Source organism: Elaeis guineensis, chromosome 8 (genome assembly GCF_000442705.2).
Source record: "Elaeis guineensis isolate ETL-2024a chromosome 8, EG11, whole genome shotgun sequence".
NCBI lineage: Eukaryota > Viridiplantae > Streptophyta > Magnoliopsida > Arecales > Arecaceae > Elaeis > Elaeis guineensis.
This window is the reverse complement of record NC_026000.2, coordinates 10946680-10969528: the sequence shown is the minus strand read 5'-3', so window position 1 is coordinate 10969528 and position 22849 is coordinate 10946680. Positions and strand designations below refer to the sequence as shown.

The following is a 22849-nucleotide window of genomic DNA, read 5'->3' as shown; positions in this document are numbered from 1 at the left end:
AAAGCAAGAGACACGGTGAAGGGAGCGGCAGGTTCTTCTCTATGTTCATGATAACTAGGATTGGAACAAGGCATGGGCTGGCCCAAGACCCGTCAGGTCGAGCCGCCTCTATGTCAAACTTTGGTTCTAGCCCGAAAGCATTTGGGCATTAGATTGTAAGCCCAAACAAAAACAAGGCCCTACACTAACCCAACTCAGCCCAGGCAAGCCACCCCCCACCCTAACCCACTAAAACCCCCACCTACCCCCTACCACCAATCCCACACTACCTCTCTCTTTCTCCTCCCCCCCCCCCCCTTCTAGGCGCCATCCTACTCCCACACCACCTCCCGATGTCTCTCTCTCGAGCTCTCCCCATTCCATCACCTTGTTGCCCAAAATCGATCATGCCTTGCGCTACTGCACGCCATCCACACCCTTGTCACCATTAAGGAACCCAAAAAAGCGAAAGATGGAGGAGAAGATTGGGCTTAATTTGGGCCTGGACTGCGGCTTAATTTCAAGTCGCCAGCCCGTTTGGGCTTTGGTCAGACTTAGTTTCTGACTCAGGCCGAGACTTTCGAAAAGATTCCATGGCTGGCTCAAGCTGAAGCTTGGAAAAATTCCGTTTCAGGCCTGGGCTATATGAAAAACTGACTCAGGCCAGTTCCAATCGCAATCACTATGGTGTACCAATTAAGCTTTTGGATTAAGGTAGGAGTTCAAATGATTTGGGACTAGAAGGGCACTAGAATTTTGGAATGCTGGATAGGAAGAGGGTGGAGATGCAGCTGCAGTGATAACAACAAGGAGCAGCATGCAAAGGAAACCAGTCAAAGACTGGGGGAGTAGCGCATGTCTGCTCAAGAATTTTACGCTTTCACCTTTTTAGAAGTCACAAAACAGAAATAAGAAGGAAAAATATGAACTATATTTACAAACAAAACTTTTGCCTTGATATTCTTTTTTTGCTTTTGAAAACATAAACCTAGGAAACAAAAATAATACCAAGCATGCCCTAAATATATTTAAAATTATAGAGTTTAAAACTATATGAAACTTCAAAGTTTTGCAACAAAAATGACATTAGTTATTGCAAGGAAATGTTCAAAAGTCAAAACTCTTCTAAAATGTCTCCAATTGATTAATCAAACATAAATCCAAAAAGGGATGTAGTAATAATTAACATGTTAGAGATTTCATGCATAAGTTTTTGACCTTTCAAAAATAAGTTTCTATTTGATAAATTAGACATGTAAATTTGGACAAAAAGTAAGTTCAATTCCAGAAAAAGTAACTATTGAGGTCAAAAGAGAGCAATAAAGATACCAACAAATATCGAATATAAAGGCTTAAACAAACAGCTTATTTATTGCACCAGATAAATCCAATTTCTGTTTCAAGTGCAACACAACATGTCCATATGCCTTACAGAACACTTGCACATTATATACTCAGCACAAATTCATAGACATCCAAACATATAAAAATTTAAATATAGAGAAACATGCTATAAAACAATATGACATATCCAGTGACCATAGCAAAAAATGTCGTAGTTAATGTAGGAGTTTACAGACTACAATTTTATAAATAAATTGTAACATGCATATAAGAATCAAATATTGTGACAAGCGAAAGCTTTCAACCTTAACCAATAAAGTAGGTTCAACTTTAGGGATCCTCACACAGAAAGGTTAGAAAAAAGAATAATTTGAGTCAATGATATCTTTAGGATAATTGTTAAAATTAATACCCGTTCCAAAATGGCCTCTGCATGCTTCCGACCCCACTTCTCATGTCGCAGAGCATCAGCAGCTTCTTGATATTTTTCATACATTTTAGCAAGCTACACTCAAAAGAACTAAATCAACACAAACAGGTATAAAGAGGAAGAAAAGCATTCACACAGGATACGAGAGAGTGACAGTCAAACATATAAGAGGAGGCGATAAATCTTACACTCCAACCATCTCGGAGAAGGGAAGCAGCTAATGCTGTCCCCGAAATACCTAATGGAATCTTGGGGACAACCAACTGACCATCCTCATGTGTGCTATCACTGCCAGTTTCACCAGATGATGTTAGGTTATATTTAAAAAAAGAAAAGAAGGGAAAAATGTATGAATGGCTCCTCAGGTAAGATGAAACGGAGCATAATACAGCAAACAAGTTAACAATTCAGTTTGGATGCATATTAGAAAGTACAGATAGAATGGAAAAAAAAAAAGTTTGGTGAAAATGACAGGACCGGTTATAATAAACATACTTAGAATCTGATTATATCATGAGATATACTAGAATAGTAGCTTGTTCAGATGGTAATGTGATCAAGTTCAGATTAGTTAAATTTTAATAGACATTAACATATGCTTCTATTATTTTCTAGACATTAAATTTCAACAAGAGGTTCTATAGTAGAGAATGTTGCCATGCTCAGGCCCATTGAACCATTAATGACAAGCCAAAGTTGAGAGAATCATGTCATATTCATTAACCATCTGCTAAGGGATCGATTAACTCGGCTACCCCTTCAAAATTGAAAATCCAATCCAAAAAACCCCATAATACAAGCAATTAAATCTAAAAAATGTATGCATAACAAGATAGAAATCTGTTTGCCTAAGCAAATAAATGGACCTTCAACCAGGACAGAAGTTCCAATGCTAGCACAACATAGAAACCTTCAAAAAAAGATACTTGGAAACGACGAACAAGTAGTCAGTTACAATTTCTTTTAACCCAGGTTTGTTATAGACATTCCAGGCACAGTATGAATGGCATGGTACGATATACATCATACCAGGTGGTACAGCACTGTACAACAAACCTTGCATCTAATCATTTGGATAAGCTTCAATCAGGGCTGGATCATAAGAGGCAGAATCCACATTTATTAATTCTTTCAGTTAGTTGCATAGTCACATTGTTGTTACAAATATTGATTTGGACTTCTAACTGGTGACAAGACAAAAGTTTCGAAGTTTGGGACCTTTGTTTTTTATGCAAACTGTTTATCAAAACTGCCAAATCAGTAAGTATGGCATATAACCAATGGGAGAGAAAAGAACAAGAAGGCAATTGGAGGGGAAAAACAAAGGAAAGGGTTCATAAAATAGAAAGAGAAAATGAAAACCAAAGAAGATGAAAAGAAAGATAAACAAAATAAAAGAAAATATCAAAGCCAAAGAAGATGAAAAGAAAGATGAACAAAATACTATTGCTCAAGAGAAAATAAAGAAATAAGGGATGAAGACTCGACCAAGATGGCGATGCAATAATTACAGTGGCAAAGATAGATAGAAGGAAATAGAAAAAACATGACATCTTTTTGTTGCCTTGTGTCCTTAGTCAACATTCCACTCTTTTGCCATAGGCATGGTTGAAACACTTAACACTCACATGTATGAAGTTGATCCAAAAAAATCTACATATGATAAACTTGTATAAGAGTTAATAACATACGCATTTGGACATTGAATTGTTCCCAAATCCATAAAATAAGCTTAATTAAAAAAAGTTTGTATACTTATTAAATGTGCAAGTGTCATATAGATATATTCTATATGTGACCATAAGACATGCTATATGCTAGCAATCCACAATCATTTACAAATAATTATAAAACTTACAAAACCATATCATTTTTTTGTGTTATTATTCCTATCTTCTTCTTTTTTTTCAGTTTCATTTTCAGGAGTCCACAACATGGATGGGCATCTTCTTAGTTGACTACCATACTGAAGTCCAAGAAGCATTGATCCTGATGAAATTTTGGTGAAGTCTTGTTTGCTATTAAATAAGCTATCCCACATGCAAATGAAAAACAACTTAATGAAAGACGGCTACAATGTCCTGATCTAAGTGCAAAGCCTATTGGTTACAACCTTCAAATCCAATATGCTTTTTCATTATTACAAATAAAAGTAAGCACAAGCCCTTAGCAAATACTAAATTATGTAATGTTGTATTTCTCATGTGAATATACTTCCAATTAACAGTTGAAACCAAAACCTTCCCTGTTTGGTAAGATTTAAAACACGCAAACTCAAGCTAGAATTGCTTGAGATTAGCATCAAGATAAAGGAATATTTGCCACAACTTATTTGCAACACAAGTCAGACTCAAGCCATGATGCTTTAGTTCAGGAATGAGGCAAGCATAATCCAATGTGATTTTACTCATGGCTCATGCCTTGTAGGAAGAGTACTTACTACTGTAGCGTGATAGTTCTGGATGGGAGCATCAATGAAGCATTTTTTTAGGCTAAGGAAAAACCTTTTGATAGATCAAGATTTGAAAGATGAGATTCAAGCACTTGATTTTGTTTGGATCACATTGGAAGATTTTTATATTAAAAAAAATTTCTTTGTTATTGTAGATGACTATGAACGTCAATATGGTTAATCATCCCCATAGATATAAAGTTTGCCTCAACATGCTGCATGGGCATGCGCACAAGAATCAGTTTCAGACACCAGCCCAACATGCCTAACTCAACCAGATGGGGGAAATAGATGGGGCATACATGAAAAAATAATATTTAAGTAAAATATTGTATATTTAAATATTAAACAAAAGAAAAAATTGAAATATATCATTGGTTAGTTAAGGTCTTCCAACATTTTCCACATTCAAACTTCTTATTCAGGGCCTTAAGGCTTTAGCGGGCTTGGTGGGCCATCTGGCCCACGAATGGGTCTGCTACCAATACACATACTAAAGTTTCTATTGTTAAGGCTGTGTGCCCGGACACTTGCATCTAGCTTCTAGAATCCATGTCATATGTATATCTGAATAGAACGTGCGTCGTATGGTTGGATACTTATTTAATTTTCCTTTGCTTGTATCTTTTAGAAATTGGTAGACAATTTGACCTTTTTGATCCTGAATTCAACCCACTATGATAAGGTTAAAGTGAGGTTTTGTTCTTTTCAGAGACTAGTCAAAAATATACATATTAGAATAACTTTGCAAAACGCTAAAGCCTGAAGGCCCACCACCAGATTAGGTCTGGCCCAAGCCCAGCGTAGCCCAAAACTTAAATAATAGGTAACCACCTGAATCTTAAATAGGTAACTTCAGGTAATTGCCTCCCCCCCCAACCCCTCCTCCATCCTCCTCCTCCTCCTCCTCCTCCATTCTCCTCTCCTCCCTCCTCCTTTCTCCTCCTCCCCCCTCTCCCCTTCAAGCCACAGATTTCTTCCTCCACCCCCCAACCCCAAACCACCCTCCAACCTGGATGCTGTCTTCAAGTGTCTCCTGCCGCTCCCACCCAAACAAATTTCTCCCCTCTTTCCTTCATTTCTTTAAATTAAAAAGAAGGAAGGAAGCTTGATCCAGCCTGAAGCCCAACTAAGTATCGGGTTCAGACCTAGGAAATAGGCCCAAAGGCTGACTTGGGCCCAGGCCTGACTAATTTTTGTGACACATTGGGTTGAGCCCAGCCCAAACATGGACCGACCCATCCAATGAACAGGTTAAATTGGCAGGTACTCTATTGATAAGTTACAAATTAACCTAAAGTTCATGAAGCCTTCATCAATCCACTACTTAGAGGATACTTGATCATAAAAGGCAAGGATGGATAACTGCCCTTGGAGGTGGGAACAAAATGTTGGCTTTTAGAAACCTTCTACAAGGCATTCCAACTATAAGTTGATTTAATTGGGGTAAAGGCATGTATATCACTAGCACTAATTGTTCAAATCAGGATTCACAGGACCATCCTAAACCTGATTGTTCGAGACGTGCCGAACCGTACCAACAGCAAACAGATATGGTTCAAATGTTCAATTTGGAACGCCGGTGAATATGGAGTGAGGGAGAAGGAAAGAAAGGAATAGAGAGGGGAGAGAATAAGAAAGAAAGGCCAGCGGTGGCCCATCGAGGCCTCCGAGGCTTTACGGTCCTCTGCGAGATGCAAGAAGAGAGAGAGAGATAGAGAGAGGGGAAGGGAGAAAAGAGTGAGACAAAGACGGCAAGGAGGCCACTAGAGGGCTGTCGGGTGGCCATCATGGCCCTCCGAACGGCCCAAAACCGTCTTGTGGCGATGGCCACGGGTTTGAAACTGGGGCAAAGACCCTGTTTCATTAATTTTTTCAAATGCGATAAATACTGAAGCCGGTCCAAAACCCATTGTTGGCTTCAATGTTTAGCACGTTTTATAAAAAATTCTACGAAACAAGGGGCTTTGCCCCTATTTCGAACCCACGACGACCGCGAGGCGGTGTTGGGCCATCCTACGACCACGACGGCCACCCGACGACCCTTCGGCAGCCTCTCCGCCACCTTTTCCTCACTCCTCTTCTCTCCCTTCCCTCTCTCTATCTCTCTCTTCTCGTTTCCTCTCACAGAGGACCATGGAGCCCAGAAGGCCTCGGCGGCCCTCCGAGGGCCTCAACCCACCAGTGGCTACCGTCGACATCTCCGCCAGCCTCCCTTCCCTTCCCTCCCACCTACCCTCTCTCTTTCTCTCTCTTTTCCTCCCGGGTTCATCACTCATTTCCATATCGGTTTGGGCCCGATACGATCAGATACAGAGGCATACCGACTTGTACCACCGACCAACCGACATAGGATCCAATTCTAAGTCGGCAATCCTTGGTTCAAATTGTAATACATAAAACCTATAATACAACAATATCTCGACTCTTCCTAATACTCGATTGGTCCTACCTGGCAACCAAAAGATCATAATGAATTGATCTTCAAGGGCCTACTAGGGTCATAAATAAAGCCCACTTATCTGGCTTTATTCAAACAAATAACCTTTCTAACACCAAAATAGAGCAGGTTTAAGGGCAAAAGGTACATTGTAGTAAAGCTGACAAGCAACTTTTCTAGTCACGTATTTCTCTTAACTTATATAAAATTATTTCACCACAATATTTGAATAATTCTAAATATTAAGTCTCCATTTCTGCCGTGGACTCATTTCTCTTATTCTGGAACTAAACATTGACCCAAGGTGACCACTAAATCATGATTTGTTGTACCAAACTATATCGACTCATGCCAGGCATACCATACTATACCGGAAGCGAGTCAATATGCAGTGTACAGGAAGCATACTAAGTCAGTACCATGGACCAGCCCGTACTAACATGTACCAAAATGGTACCAGACTAGCAGTACAAGAACCAAAAAAGGTACCAACCATGCATTGAATTCTTGTAGATATATAGATGCTAATTCCAAAACCACAGCAACCAGTCATTTCAGTAACATGTTCTCAAATTTCAGGTTAATAGACATAGAAAATGTAAACAAACAACAAGAAAACAACTAGTTGAAATCCCTTCAATTTCAAGATTACATTTACTAATATTAATAAATTGATAAAGTTGAACAAACCTATAACTATATAATGTACTACAGTTGCCAAACATGAGTTCAAACATTTTGGTACATCTGCAAATAAATGATGCAAACTTGATCTTTGGCATGTAATAAAATAAACAAAGTGTAAAAATATGAAACTTCCTATCTGCTTCTGCTTGTCCAATACAGAGGCTAAACAAGAGTGCAAACGTAATATGCAGGGGTGCAATCAGTACAAAAGCATACAGTTCTTCCAAGGTTCGATCAGCACGAAAACTGGATAATGGAAGAATACTCGACTCATTAGCCTTCCTTGCATTCTCAATTTCAGCTTCGCACTTTTCTAACTTCTCCTTCATGTCTGCAGCTTCCTACAAATGAAGAAATAAACTATTGCCAGAACAGAAATATAACAGAAGATATAGGCTTTATAAGCAACTTAATTCTGACAGAAATTTGTGAGATGGGCCCCATGGCAAAGTATATAAAGATCAGAGAACCAAAAAAAGATAAAGAGAGAATGCATACATTTTTTCAACATTCCAACGATAGACGTAGACAATCAATAACAAGCACTGAATTTTAGCTACACTAACATCAACATATGGTACAACAATACCTTTTCAAGATTTTTCCTAAGTGATAGTTCCTTTTCAAGTTTCTCTTTGTACTCATTTTCAACTTGAGTCAGATGTGTCTGCATTAGCAGAAGAAAAGCAGATCAGTAGATAACCTGGCATGAAAAGCCTCTTTCAATCTATGTAATATTAACCAAAAAAAGGCCAGATGACTGACACCCCCCGCCCCCCCCCCACCGGGGGCTCCCCCCCAACCCTCCCCAAAAACAAAAAAAAGAAGAAGAAGAAGAAGAAGAAGAAAAACCACAAGGGTAAACTATCTTGAGCTTTGAAGCACCAATCCCACCTCCAATGCTTTGATAACACCCTCAAGCTCCCCCGCCTTTTTGGACCATTCCTCTGAGCTTGCTTTGTAAAGTTCAGCAAGCTTTGTGACCTGTTACAAGTAAAGAAAAACTACTGCATTACTCAGAATTAAAAAAAAAAAAAAAAGAGCCTGGACTTTGTTTGAGAGAGAGAGAGAGAGAGAGAGAACCTAAAATCAATTCCTCCCACTAAATAAATAAAGTGAGAAACAACTATAAAAAGCATGCTTCTGCTTTCTTTCAATGCTTGTTAGCGATTAAATTAGCAATATCGGAACACCAGCCACAGAAATATAAACACTTCAAAGAAACAGCCATAGAAGAGAAAAGTCTTGCTTTCACTTTTCATCCAAATGATGGCATAGGCAACTATAGAATAACCAGGGCAAGAAACTTAATCTATAGCAATGTCATTGTGTAATAGAATTACTAAAAAGAGTAGTAACATTGGTTAACCTCTGACGTAATTTTTTTTGGGTTGAATTATAAATAAAATTATGCACGTGCATGCACGCACGCGAGAGAGAGAGTAAAACCACCATCAAAATATGGTCAACATCAATGCAACCGAAATAGTCGTACCTTTATATACACCATGAAGCATCCAATTTTTTTCCTATCAAACCAGTCTCTTCTTTAGCACAATCAAAATTTCTCTAATAATGCCAAACAGCACATGAAACTACTTTTCCAAATCATGATCAAAATGATTTGGGTACGAACCAATGAAACTCAAAGACTTGTGAAGAGAACCAGGCCACATTAAAGAATTAAAAACTAAAATTCAAGTTGCTTGCCTCTTCTTACACATTACAAAAAAAATACTATAATTGGGTAATACTTTCGCCAGCATGAAAGCTGATTTTAAAACAAAATGAATTTTGAAGAATGATTGGATATAACGTGACCAAAGTCACATGTTAAATGAAATTGGGTACAGATCAAAGTGCACAAGTTTGTCTAGGAGTCAAGTTCATCCAACCACCAAAATAAAAGAGATGGGCACAGCAAGAAAGGACCAAAAATGGCATACAGTACAATAACTCCAAAGGGTGAAGACCTGATTCACTAATTTGTTTTGACTGTTAGCTAAAATTCAAGGGCAGAGTATTAACTTGGACATTTTTATGTTCAATGAATAAATAAATAAACCTCTGTTCTAATTGTAGTACTCGTAATGAGGGTAAACCACATCAGGGAAAGAGATAAAACTTAGTGCAAAATCTCAAAGTGCATATAGCCATGAGGATCCCACTATAAATATACTTCCTTTCTAATTAAAGAAGAGAAACTTATTACTTCATAGGACTAATTATTAGGAAAAAAAATGCCAAGAATGTAATCCAACATTTCCTTGATTAGGAGAATTATCATCCATTTCAAATTCACAAGCATAGAGCCTGACTGGCACTATGGCCGAAGTACGAATATCAAGTCCACTGACTCTGCATAACCCCAAAATGGAAACAAAGATTTTAGCGGACCTATGAACCAAGCATGTGCCTTGATTAAATACCCCTATCCCCAATAACTGCCCACTACCATCATGGCACTCTTCTCCAAGCGAAAAACAAATGCCAAGTCAAGATATCAAGGAGAAAATATGCATGAAGAAGACAGCAATTTGTTCGGGGACCTTGTTGAACACCTGCAAGTCAGCATATATTGATATGAATGTGTATTTCCACATATTCAATTTATACAAAAGAGCCCCAATGTCAGGATTTATGCTGGCCAACCATTATATATGTTAGGGCATCTTGATACCTTGATACCAATGCCAACTTCATTTAGATTACCGCAATAAACAGATGTTAATATTTGTGCAAGTAACCCCATCTTTATGAATTGGCAAAGGATATCATAATCAACTACCTATACGTCCAACAAGTTCATCCCTCCAACCATGACATCCTCGTATCCAGTTTCCTCGGCAGTTCCTTAACTTTATCATCAAGACTCATATCAGCTGGACAATTCTTGCACTATGATCCACCATGACTTTGGGGTGAAGTACCACAGAAACAATTGGTATTGTTATAAATATGCATATATTGTATTTACATTATCCTCTTGTGGTTCATACCAGCATGCGAACGAAAGACCATGTTCTTCTGTAATTTGCATATATTGGCCTATTGTACCTCATAGTACATTCATTGTAAGAAGTCTTCCAACAAATCCAACTAAAGGCACTCCCCCATAGAATTGGCCAAGTAAAAGGACTTGATCTCATATCAACCTACTAAGACAAGTTAGTGATCCTAGTTACCATCAGAACAATGGTTACACCCAGCAAAAGAAAAAAGGAGAGAGGGGGGGGGGGGGGGGGGGACGGGGTATTTATTATGCAGCCCTTCCATGGACGCTATAACAAAAAGTCTCTGTTGATTAGGACTTGTATTTTCGGTCCACAGATGGACCATTTTATAACTTGTGGCCCCTAAGGTGAAAATTTAAGCATGAAAAAGCCAAGAACACCCCTGTAGAGCACCCTGTCCACTTAGACTTATAAACAACATCAAATTGCTCAATCAAATGTCAATCATGATTAAATCTAAGCTGGTTGAATGTTTCACTCCGCCGTCTCCTCCACCGCCACAAGCCTCACCTCCCTTGACATCTCCCTCATCTTCTCCCCCAACTCCCCCCATTTCTCCATCTGCTTTCTCGCCGTCCTCTCCCTCAACACTGTCGCCATTGCCATCAACTCAATCTCTATAGTTGCTAAGACTTCCAAGCGAGTTAATGACTCCAATTTCAAGCTCGTCATCAGCATCCTCATGCTATGGCCCAACGTCGCCCCCCCTTGACCTCCCCGCCGTCATCCTCAACCCCAAAGGCTTGCGTTCAACCCCCTCCACCCACCTTCCCATCACCTACTCCAAAATGATCTCTAGGTAAAGCTAGGTGGGAAACTCATGCCTTCTCAATCTTCATTAGGAAAGAACTATGTCTCCTTTATTTATCTTTGCAATTCATGAGGCACAGACCCTTACTTTGGCATGTGGATGTATTGGAGATGGTGCAGAACCTAAGGTGGGTAAAGCTAATATTAAGAAGATAATGGATTGCATATGGGTATACAATGTTTGAGGTTCATTGAGGTTGTAGTTGCTTTACTGGAGGAGGCTTTCTTTTGTTGTCAAGTCATGTATAATAACTTTGATAGTTTGAGCTAACATATATACAATAGGCATTTGCTTTCCCTTTCTTTCTTTGTGACTGCATGGTAACATACTTAAGCAGTTTAATTGGTCAACTTGTCATGACTAGGACAGAATTGATGGACAAACAATATCATCCTCTAGAATTTGGTACACAATTAATCCAACATATACACAATTAATGTATCATGGTATATAGTTATTTTAATCTATTACACAGTTAATCCAATATAATACACAGTTGAGGTATCATGATGCATAGTCAAATATAGTACACAGTTATTTTAGCCTTGCACACAGTCAATTGGATATGGTACATAGTTAAATAAACGTGATACACAGTCATTTTAGCCCTGTACATAGTTAATTCAACGTAGTATACAGTTAATCCAATATGGTACACTGTTAATATATCATGTTATATAGTTAAATAAACATAATACAAAATCATTTTACCTTGGTGCATAATTAAGATATCATGATATACAATTAAATAATTGTATTATACAGTTATTTTAGTTTGCTACATAATTAATTCAACATGGTACATGGTTAATTCAACATGATACATGGTTGATGTATCATAGTATACAATTAAATATAATACATAGTTATTTTACCCTGATACATAGTTAAAGTATCATGGTACACAGTTATTTTAGCCCTGTACATAGCTAATCCAACATATTACACCATTATTATATCATGGTATATAGTTAGATAAACATGGTATATAGTTATTTTGCCCTGGTACACAATTAATTCAACATTGTACACAATTAATCCAATATGATACACCATCAAATACACATGGTGCACAGTTATTTTATCCCAGTACATAGTTAATTCATGTTAAATTAACTGTGTATCATGTTAATTGTGTACCATTTGTATTAGCTGTGCGCCATGCTAAAATAACTATAGACCATGTTAGAATAATTGTATACCATGCAAAATTAACTATGTACTATGTTTGGATTCATTGTATACATTCTAGAATAACTATGTACCATATATTGTGTACATTCTAGAATATCTGTGTATGATCATCAATCAAAATTGGCAAACTTAACCATGCAAAAGTATCCACAAAAAGTTTCAAAAATCTACCTTGTCATAGAGCAAACCAAGGACCACTGAACCAAAACCGGATCCCGTGCCAGCCGACCGGCAATACGATTCGATGCGGGTCCGTATCGATCCATTTCAGACCAAATCGATAGGACAAAGAAGGGAAGAGGAAGAAGAAAGAGAGGAAGAAAGGGGGGATAGAAGGAGAGAGAGAGGAAAAGTGAGTCTCTGAAGGCCGTCAGAGGCCATCCAACCTCTTGCCAAGCTCAATAAGAACGGAGGGAGGAAAGGACGGAGAAAGAAAAAAGCTAACTGAATCACCAAAGGTCCTTAGAGGCCTCTGGATGGACGGCGATGCCACCACGACCTCTCCGATAGCCGACAACCGACAAGCCAGTAGGAAGGCTAAGGGCGCCCTCCTCTAGTTCGAAACAAAGGTTCACCTCTGTTTCGTATTTTTTTTCTATTTATCGGACGAAGTCGACAACATAGGGATGAAACCCTGTTTCGAACTGGAGGAGGGTATAGGCCCTCTTCCAACCTCGATTGCCCTTAACCTCCCTTGGTGCTGGCTTGCCAGCCATCGAAGAGGTCGCGGCAACATCACCGTCCATCCAGAGGCCTCCGAAGGCCTCTCGTGATCCGATAAGTATCTCTCCCTCTCTCTCTCCTTCCCTCCCTCCGCTCTTATCGAGCTCGACAAGAGCTTGGATGGCCTTCGACAACCGCTGAAGACCCTCTCTTCCTCTCCCCTTCTCTCTTCCTCTCTTTCTTCTTCTGCCCTTCGAGATGACCGCTATACCATTTTGTATATCGGAATCGGACTGGTATTCCGCCGGTATGGCTCCGCATAGCCTGAACCATCCGATTCGATACAATTTGATGAATGCTAAAGCAAACTAACTAAAACACCAACACAGTTGATTGTATAAACTACCACATGATTCTTTTTGAACCCTCCATCACCACCTATCCGATCCCACGAAACACTGAGCTGAAAAGATCAAGCATTCTTTGGACTTACACAATCATGAAATGATGACCTACAACTTTAGCATCTCATCCCCACTCATGACCAACCCCCCCCCCCCAAAAACAATCCTTCTCCCCCCTCTAAATACTTTTTCCCCTTCCCACCACCCTTGTATCTACATTACTATTATTATAAAAAACACTAATAAAAAGGCAGTACCAATCCCTCGCCACCCTCACTTGTTTCAAGTCTGGACTAGGTAGAGACAGATAAGAGTGGAGAAACAAAGGAGAAGAGAACTTACCCAACAAAAAACAAAGGAGAAAAAAGTGATAGAGAGTGGAGGCAGTGCATTTCTGAGGTAGCTGAGCTTTGGTGGTGGGAGAGAAGGCTGGAACTACTACTATTCCAAGGGTGGTTCTAAGAGGTGGGGAAAGAAGGAGAATAAAGAAAGGCAAAGGATGGGAGCCATGGGAGTTGCAGGACAAATGATGGTGGCAAAGAAGAGGGTGATGGTGGTGATAGACGAGAGCGCATGAGTGAAGCAAGCCATGATATGGGTGCTCATCTATGTTGCCAATAAGGGCGGCCTCCACATCTTCCCTCCCCATCACCACCATACACCAGAGGCAGTGCTACCGAGGGGGCTGCCCGACCCGCTAACTCCCTCGGCACCTTCTACAAGGCATGTAAGCCCAAGGTTAATAGAGGGTATCATATTTATGGAGGGCATTTTGGTCATCTAGGAACCAGAAGTTAAAGTTTTAAAATTATTCAATAAGGATTAAAAATTAAAGCACGGTCCATAGTTGGACCGTGCCCTTTAAAAACCCCAAAAAAATCCTAATTCCAATAGATAACAACATCTAATATGATACAACGATGGCACATACAGTCACTTCCAATCTAGGAATTAAGGAGTGCATGAAGCACATATACAGTTCTTATAAGTTCACATTAGAACAAGCCCAAAAAAATATTTCATGGAACTATCTATATCAATTACGATGTACAGATAGAAAAGAAAAACAACAAATTTTAGCCTACAAATGGGAAAACCAATAATGATGGACAAAATAAACTTAGATGAAATCCTTCCAACAGAATGCATGAGCAAAGAAGGCAATGGTTTTATGCATGAAGAGAACTGAATTTGTAACAAGATGATGAAAAAGAATATTGATGAACAGGCAGACTACCAGAGATTATACTTACAGTTGATAGCTCAGTAGCAAAGTGCTCTTCATTAGCAGCAGCCACACCCTTAGATGAGCATAACTCCTTGGTTGGGTAGACAATGATCATACATGTTAGATAAAACTATTAGAAGATTGAACCCAAAATTACAATCAAAACAAATGACACAATACCTCTTCCAAGGAGGTGATTCTCATCTCCAGTTCTGTTGCTCTTTCCTTACTCCGTTTTAACAAGCTTGAAGATTCATTCAACTGTCGTTCAAACTGCAAGACAAATCCTCTTAATGATATCATTTCATCCTTATCAACAGAATATTTTTAAAATGACACTTACATCAGCTAGTTTAGCAGACAAATCTGCCTCAACATCCATATGCGTTTTACGTAGTTCAATAAGGCTGTTAACTTTGGCGCTCAACTCCTCATTAAGCCAAGCATTATGCTGTTCAAGAAGTTCCTTCTCCTGCTCATGCCAATATACTAAAGTAAACATCATCCATTCCATTTTCATAATCAAGTCAACAAAGTAATTGGCAAGATATTAACAATGGCTATGTGTTCCTAGGGAGGGGATGATGAAGAGTGATGGAGCAAGAAAAAACCATCCAAAGCTACACAAACCTCTAAATGATTTTAGAATATACAACAATGTAAATGAAATTACCAAAAGATAGGAAAATGCAAATAAATATCGGCTAGTTTGCAGTTTAATTAAAATAAGAAGTGCAACTCATGACTGTTGAACTTATAAATTATCTAGAAGGGAACAAGAGAACAATTTGGATTTTCATCATACCATATCACATACTTGTGCTGATTATAACCATGGATAAAGAAAGAAAATCAAAATAAATTTCCAATAGAAAGGGACAAAAGTGCATCCTATTGTTCACTTTCCGCAGCTGGAATGCAATATAAGAGCATTATGGTCCTATGGAGGGATTGCAAAGTTCGGAGCAGTTGAGAGTTGAGACATCTTTCAAAGCTATGGAGATCAGGTGAGTTTTATCATGTATCTATAGCTATCCATGCTCGTATCATGACAAGCAAAAGAAAGAGTGACATAGGGAGTAACTATTTAATAAGATCTCACAAGGTATGCAACAGGGCATGGGTTGCAATTACCTAGACATCATCTGATAATCACCTTACAGAAACTGAATAATATACAAACTAAGCTACTAGATCAAAAAAAGGTAACTAAAAATATATAAGCAGGCCCACAGATTTCATTACAAAAAAAAGTAACTACATGGAACTTCTATTTCTCCGAACTAGGTACAAAACTGATTAAGAATTAGCCAAGTTTTATAACTGAAATGACGAAAAACTATAATTTTCTTTCAAGAATGGCTTCACAAAACTTGTAGACAAGCTATATAGGTTTCTCAATAAGAAGAAACGGCCATCCATAATTAGGTAAGTTTTCCTGGTGAAGATGTATAAGATCATATGTCCCCTTCTTATTTACCTATGCTCTAGAGAGCTCTAAGCCTTTAGTAGTTTGATTGCATTAATAGCAACAAAATGATAGTTTAGTAATCTTGACATCACAAAAACAGATGCATGAAAAGTGACAAATTAAACTAAAATATGGAACTTAAACCAAAATAATAGATACCAAAGTAATAGATGGTATAGACTTAAAAAAAAAGTTGTTCATAATTAAAGGAAAACCAATGACCTAAAAGGATTTTCTTTGGTGACAAAATATGAGAGTGCAATAGAAAACTATCAAGGAAAAGAAAAAAAAAGAAAGAAAGAAAGCCACGCCAGCAAGTTGGGGCACTGGTCAGTAGATCAGGTTGGGCCTAGACTAATTAAAGCGTATTACATCTACTTTCTACCTAATTGCAATTAGGTTCAGGATACATCCAACAACCATGATAGAAATTCAAGATTGAATTTACCTTTCTGCCAACAACAAGCTAAATATCTTGGCTTCATTGGATCTTTTCGAAGACAGTCCAAGTCAAATTTCATAAAAAAACAACAGACTGATAACCCTAGTAACAGTATCTTAGACAATTTCAAATAAATAATCAACATCCTTCATTTGTATAATTAACTGACAATTAAAGGAAGGAAACCAGCATAAGCCAAACAAATATGAGAAGAATTACAAATTATCCGCATATCCCATACGTAAAACAAGACCCTGTCAAGACTTTAGTCTAACCTGAGTGAGACGATTACATGTCGCATGACAACGTGCCAATTCTGCTTCACTATCATTCAACCTAGCCTCCTTTACAGTGGCATTATCTGTCAAACTAACCTGTTGAGAAAGGAAAAGAAAGAAGTTAACTTGTTTCGAGCAACAAACGAATACCATGGTCAATCCAATTGCATCAAAGATGACATAGCAATGTCTTTTCAGAACAAGCGACCCAAACAAAGATGCAACAGGCAAAAAGTGCCTATAGCATCCCAACATATCATGGCAATCTGATGTTGCAAATCACATCTTGCATTGCTTATATGCGAATATGCAAAATCAATGCCTCTAACAATCACCAAGTTAACTAATAGCACCGACTTAATCTAAAAGTACCCTGTACATTTGCACAAAGATTCTCCCATCTCCGGAAGGCAGTGATATTAGTTCGGCCTTACTATTCCAGCATCAAGGACATCTACTCTTTTCCTTTTAGCACTCAATTGAAGCGCAGAAGAAGTCACTTCAGCTCATAACAAAGTCACATAAACATCATGTATTGTAAAAATTGACATATTTTGTGCTTTCAATAGATTACATCGAATATAACACTAAAGTCATATTATATAAGGCTTTGATAAACTTTAACTCTCTCTAGTAATGAGAAGTGAGGAGATGATACAGGGTTTGCCATACCATACCAATTCAGGTGGCATACCGACACTTGGCACGCTGAACCGGCCCCATACAGCACAATAACAAGTTACCACTGGTATCAGACCCGGTACCAAGATGGCAAACCGTGCATAAAGGAGACAAAAATGCATAAAATAGAAAATTATGCAATAAAATCTAAAGAAAGTAATATACATATACATCTATATACGTGTGTGTGTGTGTGTGTGTGCCGCCTCAATTCATATCCTAGGGTATTCTATCCTATATTTGCAATACGAGCATCAATGAAAACAGAATTAAACTCACGATCTTATCGAGATAGCTCTGGATGGTGGCATTTTTCTCCCTGATTTCCGCATCTTTTTGCTCCACCAATTCCAGAAGCTGGCGCTTGGATTTGTGGAGTTCCACCGTTTCCAATGACAGTCTCTCTATCTCTCCATCCTTTCCAATCTGAGATCAACCAACAATCAAAAAGCATATGAGGAGAACGGTGATCGGCAGGGATAGGGCAAGAAGCCTTGAGAACATTCAGGAATCAAGAATCGAAAAAGCAGGTGAGGGGATCTTACGGCCTTGAGATGGAGCTGGTGCTTCTCGGCCTGGATCTCAGCAATTTCGGAGAGCCTCTGCTCGACGGAGGCAGCAAGCTGGGCGTTCTCGGAACGGAGCCGAGCAAGGTCGTCGGAGAGGGACTCGTACCTCTGCTCCAAAAGAGCGCAGGTCTGCTCGGCGGCAATGGCGGCGGCGTCCTTCTCCGCCTTCGCGGTGTCGACCTGAAGGCGGAGGTCCCGGATGACGGCATCGGCCCTCTCCGCCACCGCCGCGGCGTCGTGGGAGAGGAGCAGGAACTCCTCCTCGGAGAGGAAGAGCGGCATGATCGACGGGCGATGGCTATCGCCCTTGGAAGGAGAGCACTACACCCTAGCGTTTAGAAGCCGGGGAAGGTGGGGGGAATCAAGAATGAAGGGTGGGGGAGGAGGCGAGAGGAGAGGGCAAGAACGAAAGCGAAGAGCTGCTCTCTTAAAGCGGTGCAGGACGGACCAGTGGCATCGTAGGGGACTCGGAGGGCCTCTTTAAGGTGACATTCGATGGTGCGGACCGACTGGGTTTGGGAATTGGGAGATCGTTTTGTGGCGTTGATCGGGTGCGTTGGGACGGGCTAGTGGACGAATGAGATTGGGCGGAAGGATTGATGGAATGGCCGGGCTTGCACGCGCTCACCCGTCCCTCGATGGCTCTAAGTGGGGTGAAAGAGGCTCCGCTCAGACCTAGCCCGACCCATAATAGACCAACAACTTTGATCCGCCATTTGATACGAAAGGATGGATTTTGAAAAAAAGAAAAAAAATGATGGATGAGAAAGAGAAAAAATGGATCTATTCTTTTGTATGATTGATGAAATATGAAAAAATAAATAAAAATAATTTTTTCTCTATTTGATACATGAAGAATAAAATATAGAATGGATGATATTTATATAACATCTAGATAATTTTTTGATAAAAATATTATTATTATCGATTTATAATACTTATTTACATTAAATAAGTAAATAATATATAAACTTATAATCATTATAATCTATAATTTTATAAAAAATATATAAATATTTAATTTTAATTTAACTCAATGTAATAAATGATTTTATAAATTAATTATTGATAAATTGATTATATATACTAATTATATAAATAACTAATTAATTTATAATATAATTTAAATAGTTAATTAATATTATATAAATTTGTATAAATATTTGATTTAAATTTAACTCAAATTAATAAATGATTTTATAAAATAAGTATTTATGAATTAATTATATATATTAATTATATAAATAACTAATTAATTTGTAATCTAATTTAAATAGTTAATTAACATTATATAAATAATTAATTAAAAATAGAGAAATAGAAGATAATTTTAATAATTTAATCATAATTATCAAAATTATGTACTAAAATTAAAATAATTAGTAATAAAATTTAATAGTATATGATTAATAGTATATATAAAAATATATATTATATAATAAAATAAAAAAAATATAGTTTTATCAAAAAAATTAATGAGAGATATTTTTGTTAATACAAAAATTCATCCATCAATACTTCATCTATCCTTTCTTGCATCCTCTTAATTTAGAATGATGCAAATTAGTGGGCTAGAGTGGATGGATAATCTCTCCTTTTTCATCCATCCTTCTTATAATTTTTTGAATCAAACGTGATAGAGATCATCTATTCTTCCAACCTCATCTATCCATGATCTTTGACCCTAACCAAGGTAAACTTGGTTGACCCTAGATTTTTAAAGAAAATAACACTCTATCTATCTAGATTGCTATGGATTAAAGGGATGTTAGGGCTATGAAAACTCTATATCCATGGATCTATTTAAGGATACCATAGCTTTTGGCCAAAACATAGTTTTTGATAAAAACTATATTTTGATGTCAAAACCTAGTAGTTTTTTTTCTATGAAATTATTTAGCCATCAATATTTTAAAGCTGTTATAAACTATATAAATAATTTACCGTATATTTGGTTGACAAGCTTCAAACTGTTTTTGAATGACAAATGATCAAAAAAATAAATATCTAAATAATTCTCAAATTGTTTAGACATAAAATTCTCTCTTTTTTTTTTTATTCTATATATGCAAATGATTGGATGCCAATCATCTTCGTAGATGATGGGGAAAAGATCAACACGTATCTTCATTTTAACTTTGATTAAATAGAAAGTAAGAAGAATTTAAAAGAAGATTCAATGGGTGATAAAGAAAAGATGAACGATATGCCTATTTATCTATGCAGAAGTGGAAATTTGAAATATCTGAAATTGTTCAAAATTTTGTAATATCTTTGAAATCAAATTGATCTCTGATGGTAATATAAATACAAACTCTGCAACTATTTATACACATTGTTTTTTTTGGAGGGTAAGGTAATATTATTTTTCAAGTATATTAATAAGTACTTCTTCACCATAGTTTTTTAAAAAAATGTATTGAAAAATATTGGTCAAATAAGAGTGATGGTTTATGATCCAACTACGATAAGCTTAAAATAAATAGGTTTGGATTTGGCTTAAAGTGGATTTGCACAGTAAACATGTCAATCTAATTTAACATGCTTATAGGATGATTTGGATTTATATTTCGAGTCAGAAAATATTAATTCTTATTTATTAAACAAATTACACAAGATGAGTCAGATTATTTGTCCGTTAAACAAGTCATGTTCGATTTCAAAATTATAATATTTTGATAAATTTGTAAGTTTATGTTGATATTTTTTTTAAGACCCAAATCTATTCATCGCCACCACTATTGCTAGCATCTCAAACATTATTGGTTTATACCAATTAAGATAAAAAAAAATCTATATATATATATATATATTGTCAATGGATGCCATGCACTAATACAAGGTCAAGACAAAAACCTTTTTTTTTTAATCTCATCAAACAGTCATTCTGCATTAAGATGTATATTTTAAGCTTTGATGCTGATTTAGTATTTAAACCCAAAATTCCTTTTAAGCTATAAGTGGAATAATGAAGATCAAAATTGAATCCAACCCAGCCCAACTAAACCTACATATTTGCTTATCCTTGCTGGGCTAAGGACTCGAAAGTGCAAAAGTATATGGTCATTTTGCATCTTTTCGACGCGCCAGTTAACAATGAGATCTAAATGCAATGTGATTTTAGAGATAAGGATTGGCAAGTTTCTACAATAGAGACTGATTTATTTATTCATATGCTAATTACGATGCATGTGTAAATGAACACGGCTAGCAGAGATTTAGGATATGCGGCAGTTGAATTCGGTCATAAATTTTAAACTAGTTCGGGATACATCAACTGCTATCTAAAAAAGAAATGAATGTCTTGAGTGAAAAGTCATAGATTGTCACACTAATAAAGTCAAGGAGTTCTGAAGATGGAAATATTTTGAGAGGCTGGGTATATGCATGTGAAAAATTCATAAGGACCCAATTTACTGAATCAGGAACTCCATAATAACCGATCTATGTGTGGCAACAAATTTCACGAGTCACACAAATCCTTTTTTTTTGCTGTACGGCAAGGGAGCTGCTTGTATACACGTGATGGGAGTCTCACATCATCACTTATTTTAGGACAAAAGCTTGATCAGGGTGGGAAGAGAGAGCGACAAAGGGAAATTATGATTGTTAGGAAAGAAAATATAAATAGAGGTGTTTAGGAAATTGGAAGAATAAAAATATTTGTTGCTTTTATATAGTGTCGAGATATGGATAAATATAATATTTAAAATGAAATTATATTTTAGCTATATAGAAATATAGAAGGGCATGGAAAAGCCAGAGTTTCATTCACTCGAAGGATCCAATTCCATGCAAATTCTGATGGAGGAAAATCAATTATCTCATCATTCTACCTTCCAAAAGATTTGAGTTAATTGCACCAAATTAACGTAAGCAGCAGCAAAAATATCCAATATCATGCTACACTACCGGATGAAGTCTAATTACGTCTGAGCACAATTTAGTAAAGATGTTTTTGATGTGCTATCAATATTAATGTGAACTCAACTTGCTACGTATTTGGATGTAGCAACTTATCCTCAACTCTTAGCACAAACAGATAAAGGAAAATTGTGATTACTCCTATGAAAGCTTGATTAAACCTTAATGTAACTCGATTTCATGCCCATCCATACCTATAGGTTTGTTGTCATTTTTTTCCCAACCAACGATGGATGGAAGACCATTCATAGACAAAAAATTTAGATGAAATTATGTTAGGCGCCAATATAGAAATTAAAATATTTTATTTTATTGATAAATTAGATTTTTTTTTTTTGTATTTGAGAATTAGATAATTTTATTTTTAGATGGATTATAGGACTAAAATTTTGTGGGCTATAGAATTATAATTTTCAAGAACTTCGGCGTGTTAATTGAAAATCTGAGATTCCATTTACCAAAAAAAAAAACCGAGGTTCAAAAATGTAGAATATCAATCTGCCCTCCGTTTCTGTTTTTGTTATTATTATTATTATTATTGTCTCCTTCTCTCTCTCTCTCTCTCTCTCTCCTTTTATGCTGCGCGAGTTGGTATCAGAACTCTATGTCACACGTCACAGTTGGTACAAGACTTGCGTCAATTGTTCTTGCCATCGCAAGTTCCATGCCAGAGAAGGCACTCACCGAAGCTACCACTTTTCCATTGAAGCAAATAATTTGGCGCTGTTCGCATGGGTCCATCATCATTGGACTTTCGGAACGCCGGCAAGATGCTTTATTGCGAGGGGCAGCTCCTCGCACTCACACGTGCGCGCTTAAATCAGGATGGCGCCGTCCA

The 22849-nt window shown here is 37.4% G+C and overlaps 1 protein-coding gene across 1 annotated transcript in view; it reads right to left on the bottom strand.

The window, feature by feature from the left end:
- Positions 1-18510, bottom strand: part of LOC105050294 (nuclear-pore anchor) — a 61051-nt gene extending 42541 nt beyond the window's left edge. The window contains exons 1-11 of the mRNA XM_073261872.1: positions 18064-18510; positions 17798-17944; positions 16835-16933; positions 14990-15118; positions 14827-14919; positions 14672-14737; positions 8227-8316; positions 7922-7999; positions 7549-7673; positions 1942-2041; positions 1736-1828 (exon numbers count right to left, since the gene is read on the bottom strand). Coding sequence (XP_073117973.1) covers positions 1736-1828; positions 1942-2041; positions 7549-7673; positions 7922-7999; positions 8227-8316; positions 14672-14737; positions 14827-14919; positions 14990-15118; positions 16835-16933; positions 17798-17944; positions 18064-18369 — 1326 coding nt within the window. The 5' untranslated portion in view covers positions 18370-18510. The remainder of the gene's footprint in view (positions 1-1735; positions 1829-1941; positions 2042-7548; positions 7674-7921; positions 8000-8226; positions 8317-14671; positions 14738-14826; positions 14920-14989; positions 15119-16834; positions 16934-17797; positions 17945-18063) is intronic.
- Between the last annotated feature and the right edge of the window lie 4339 nt (positions 18511-22849).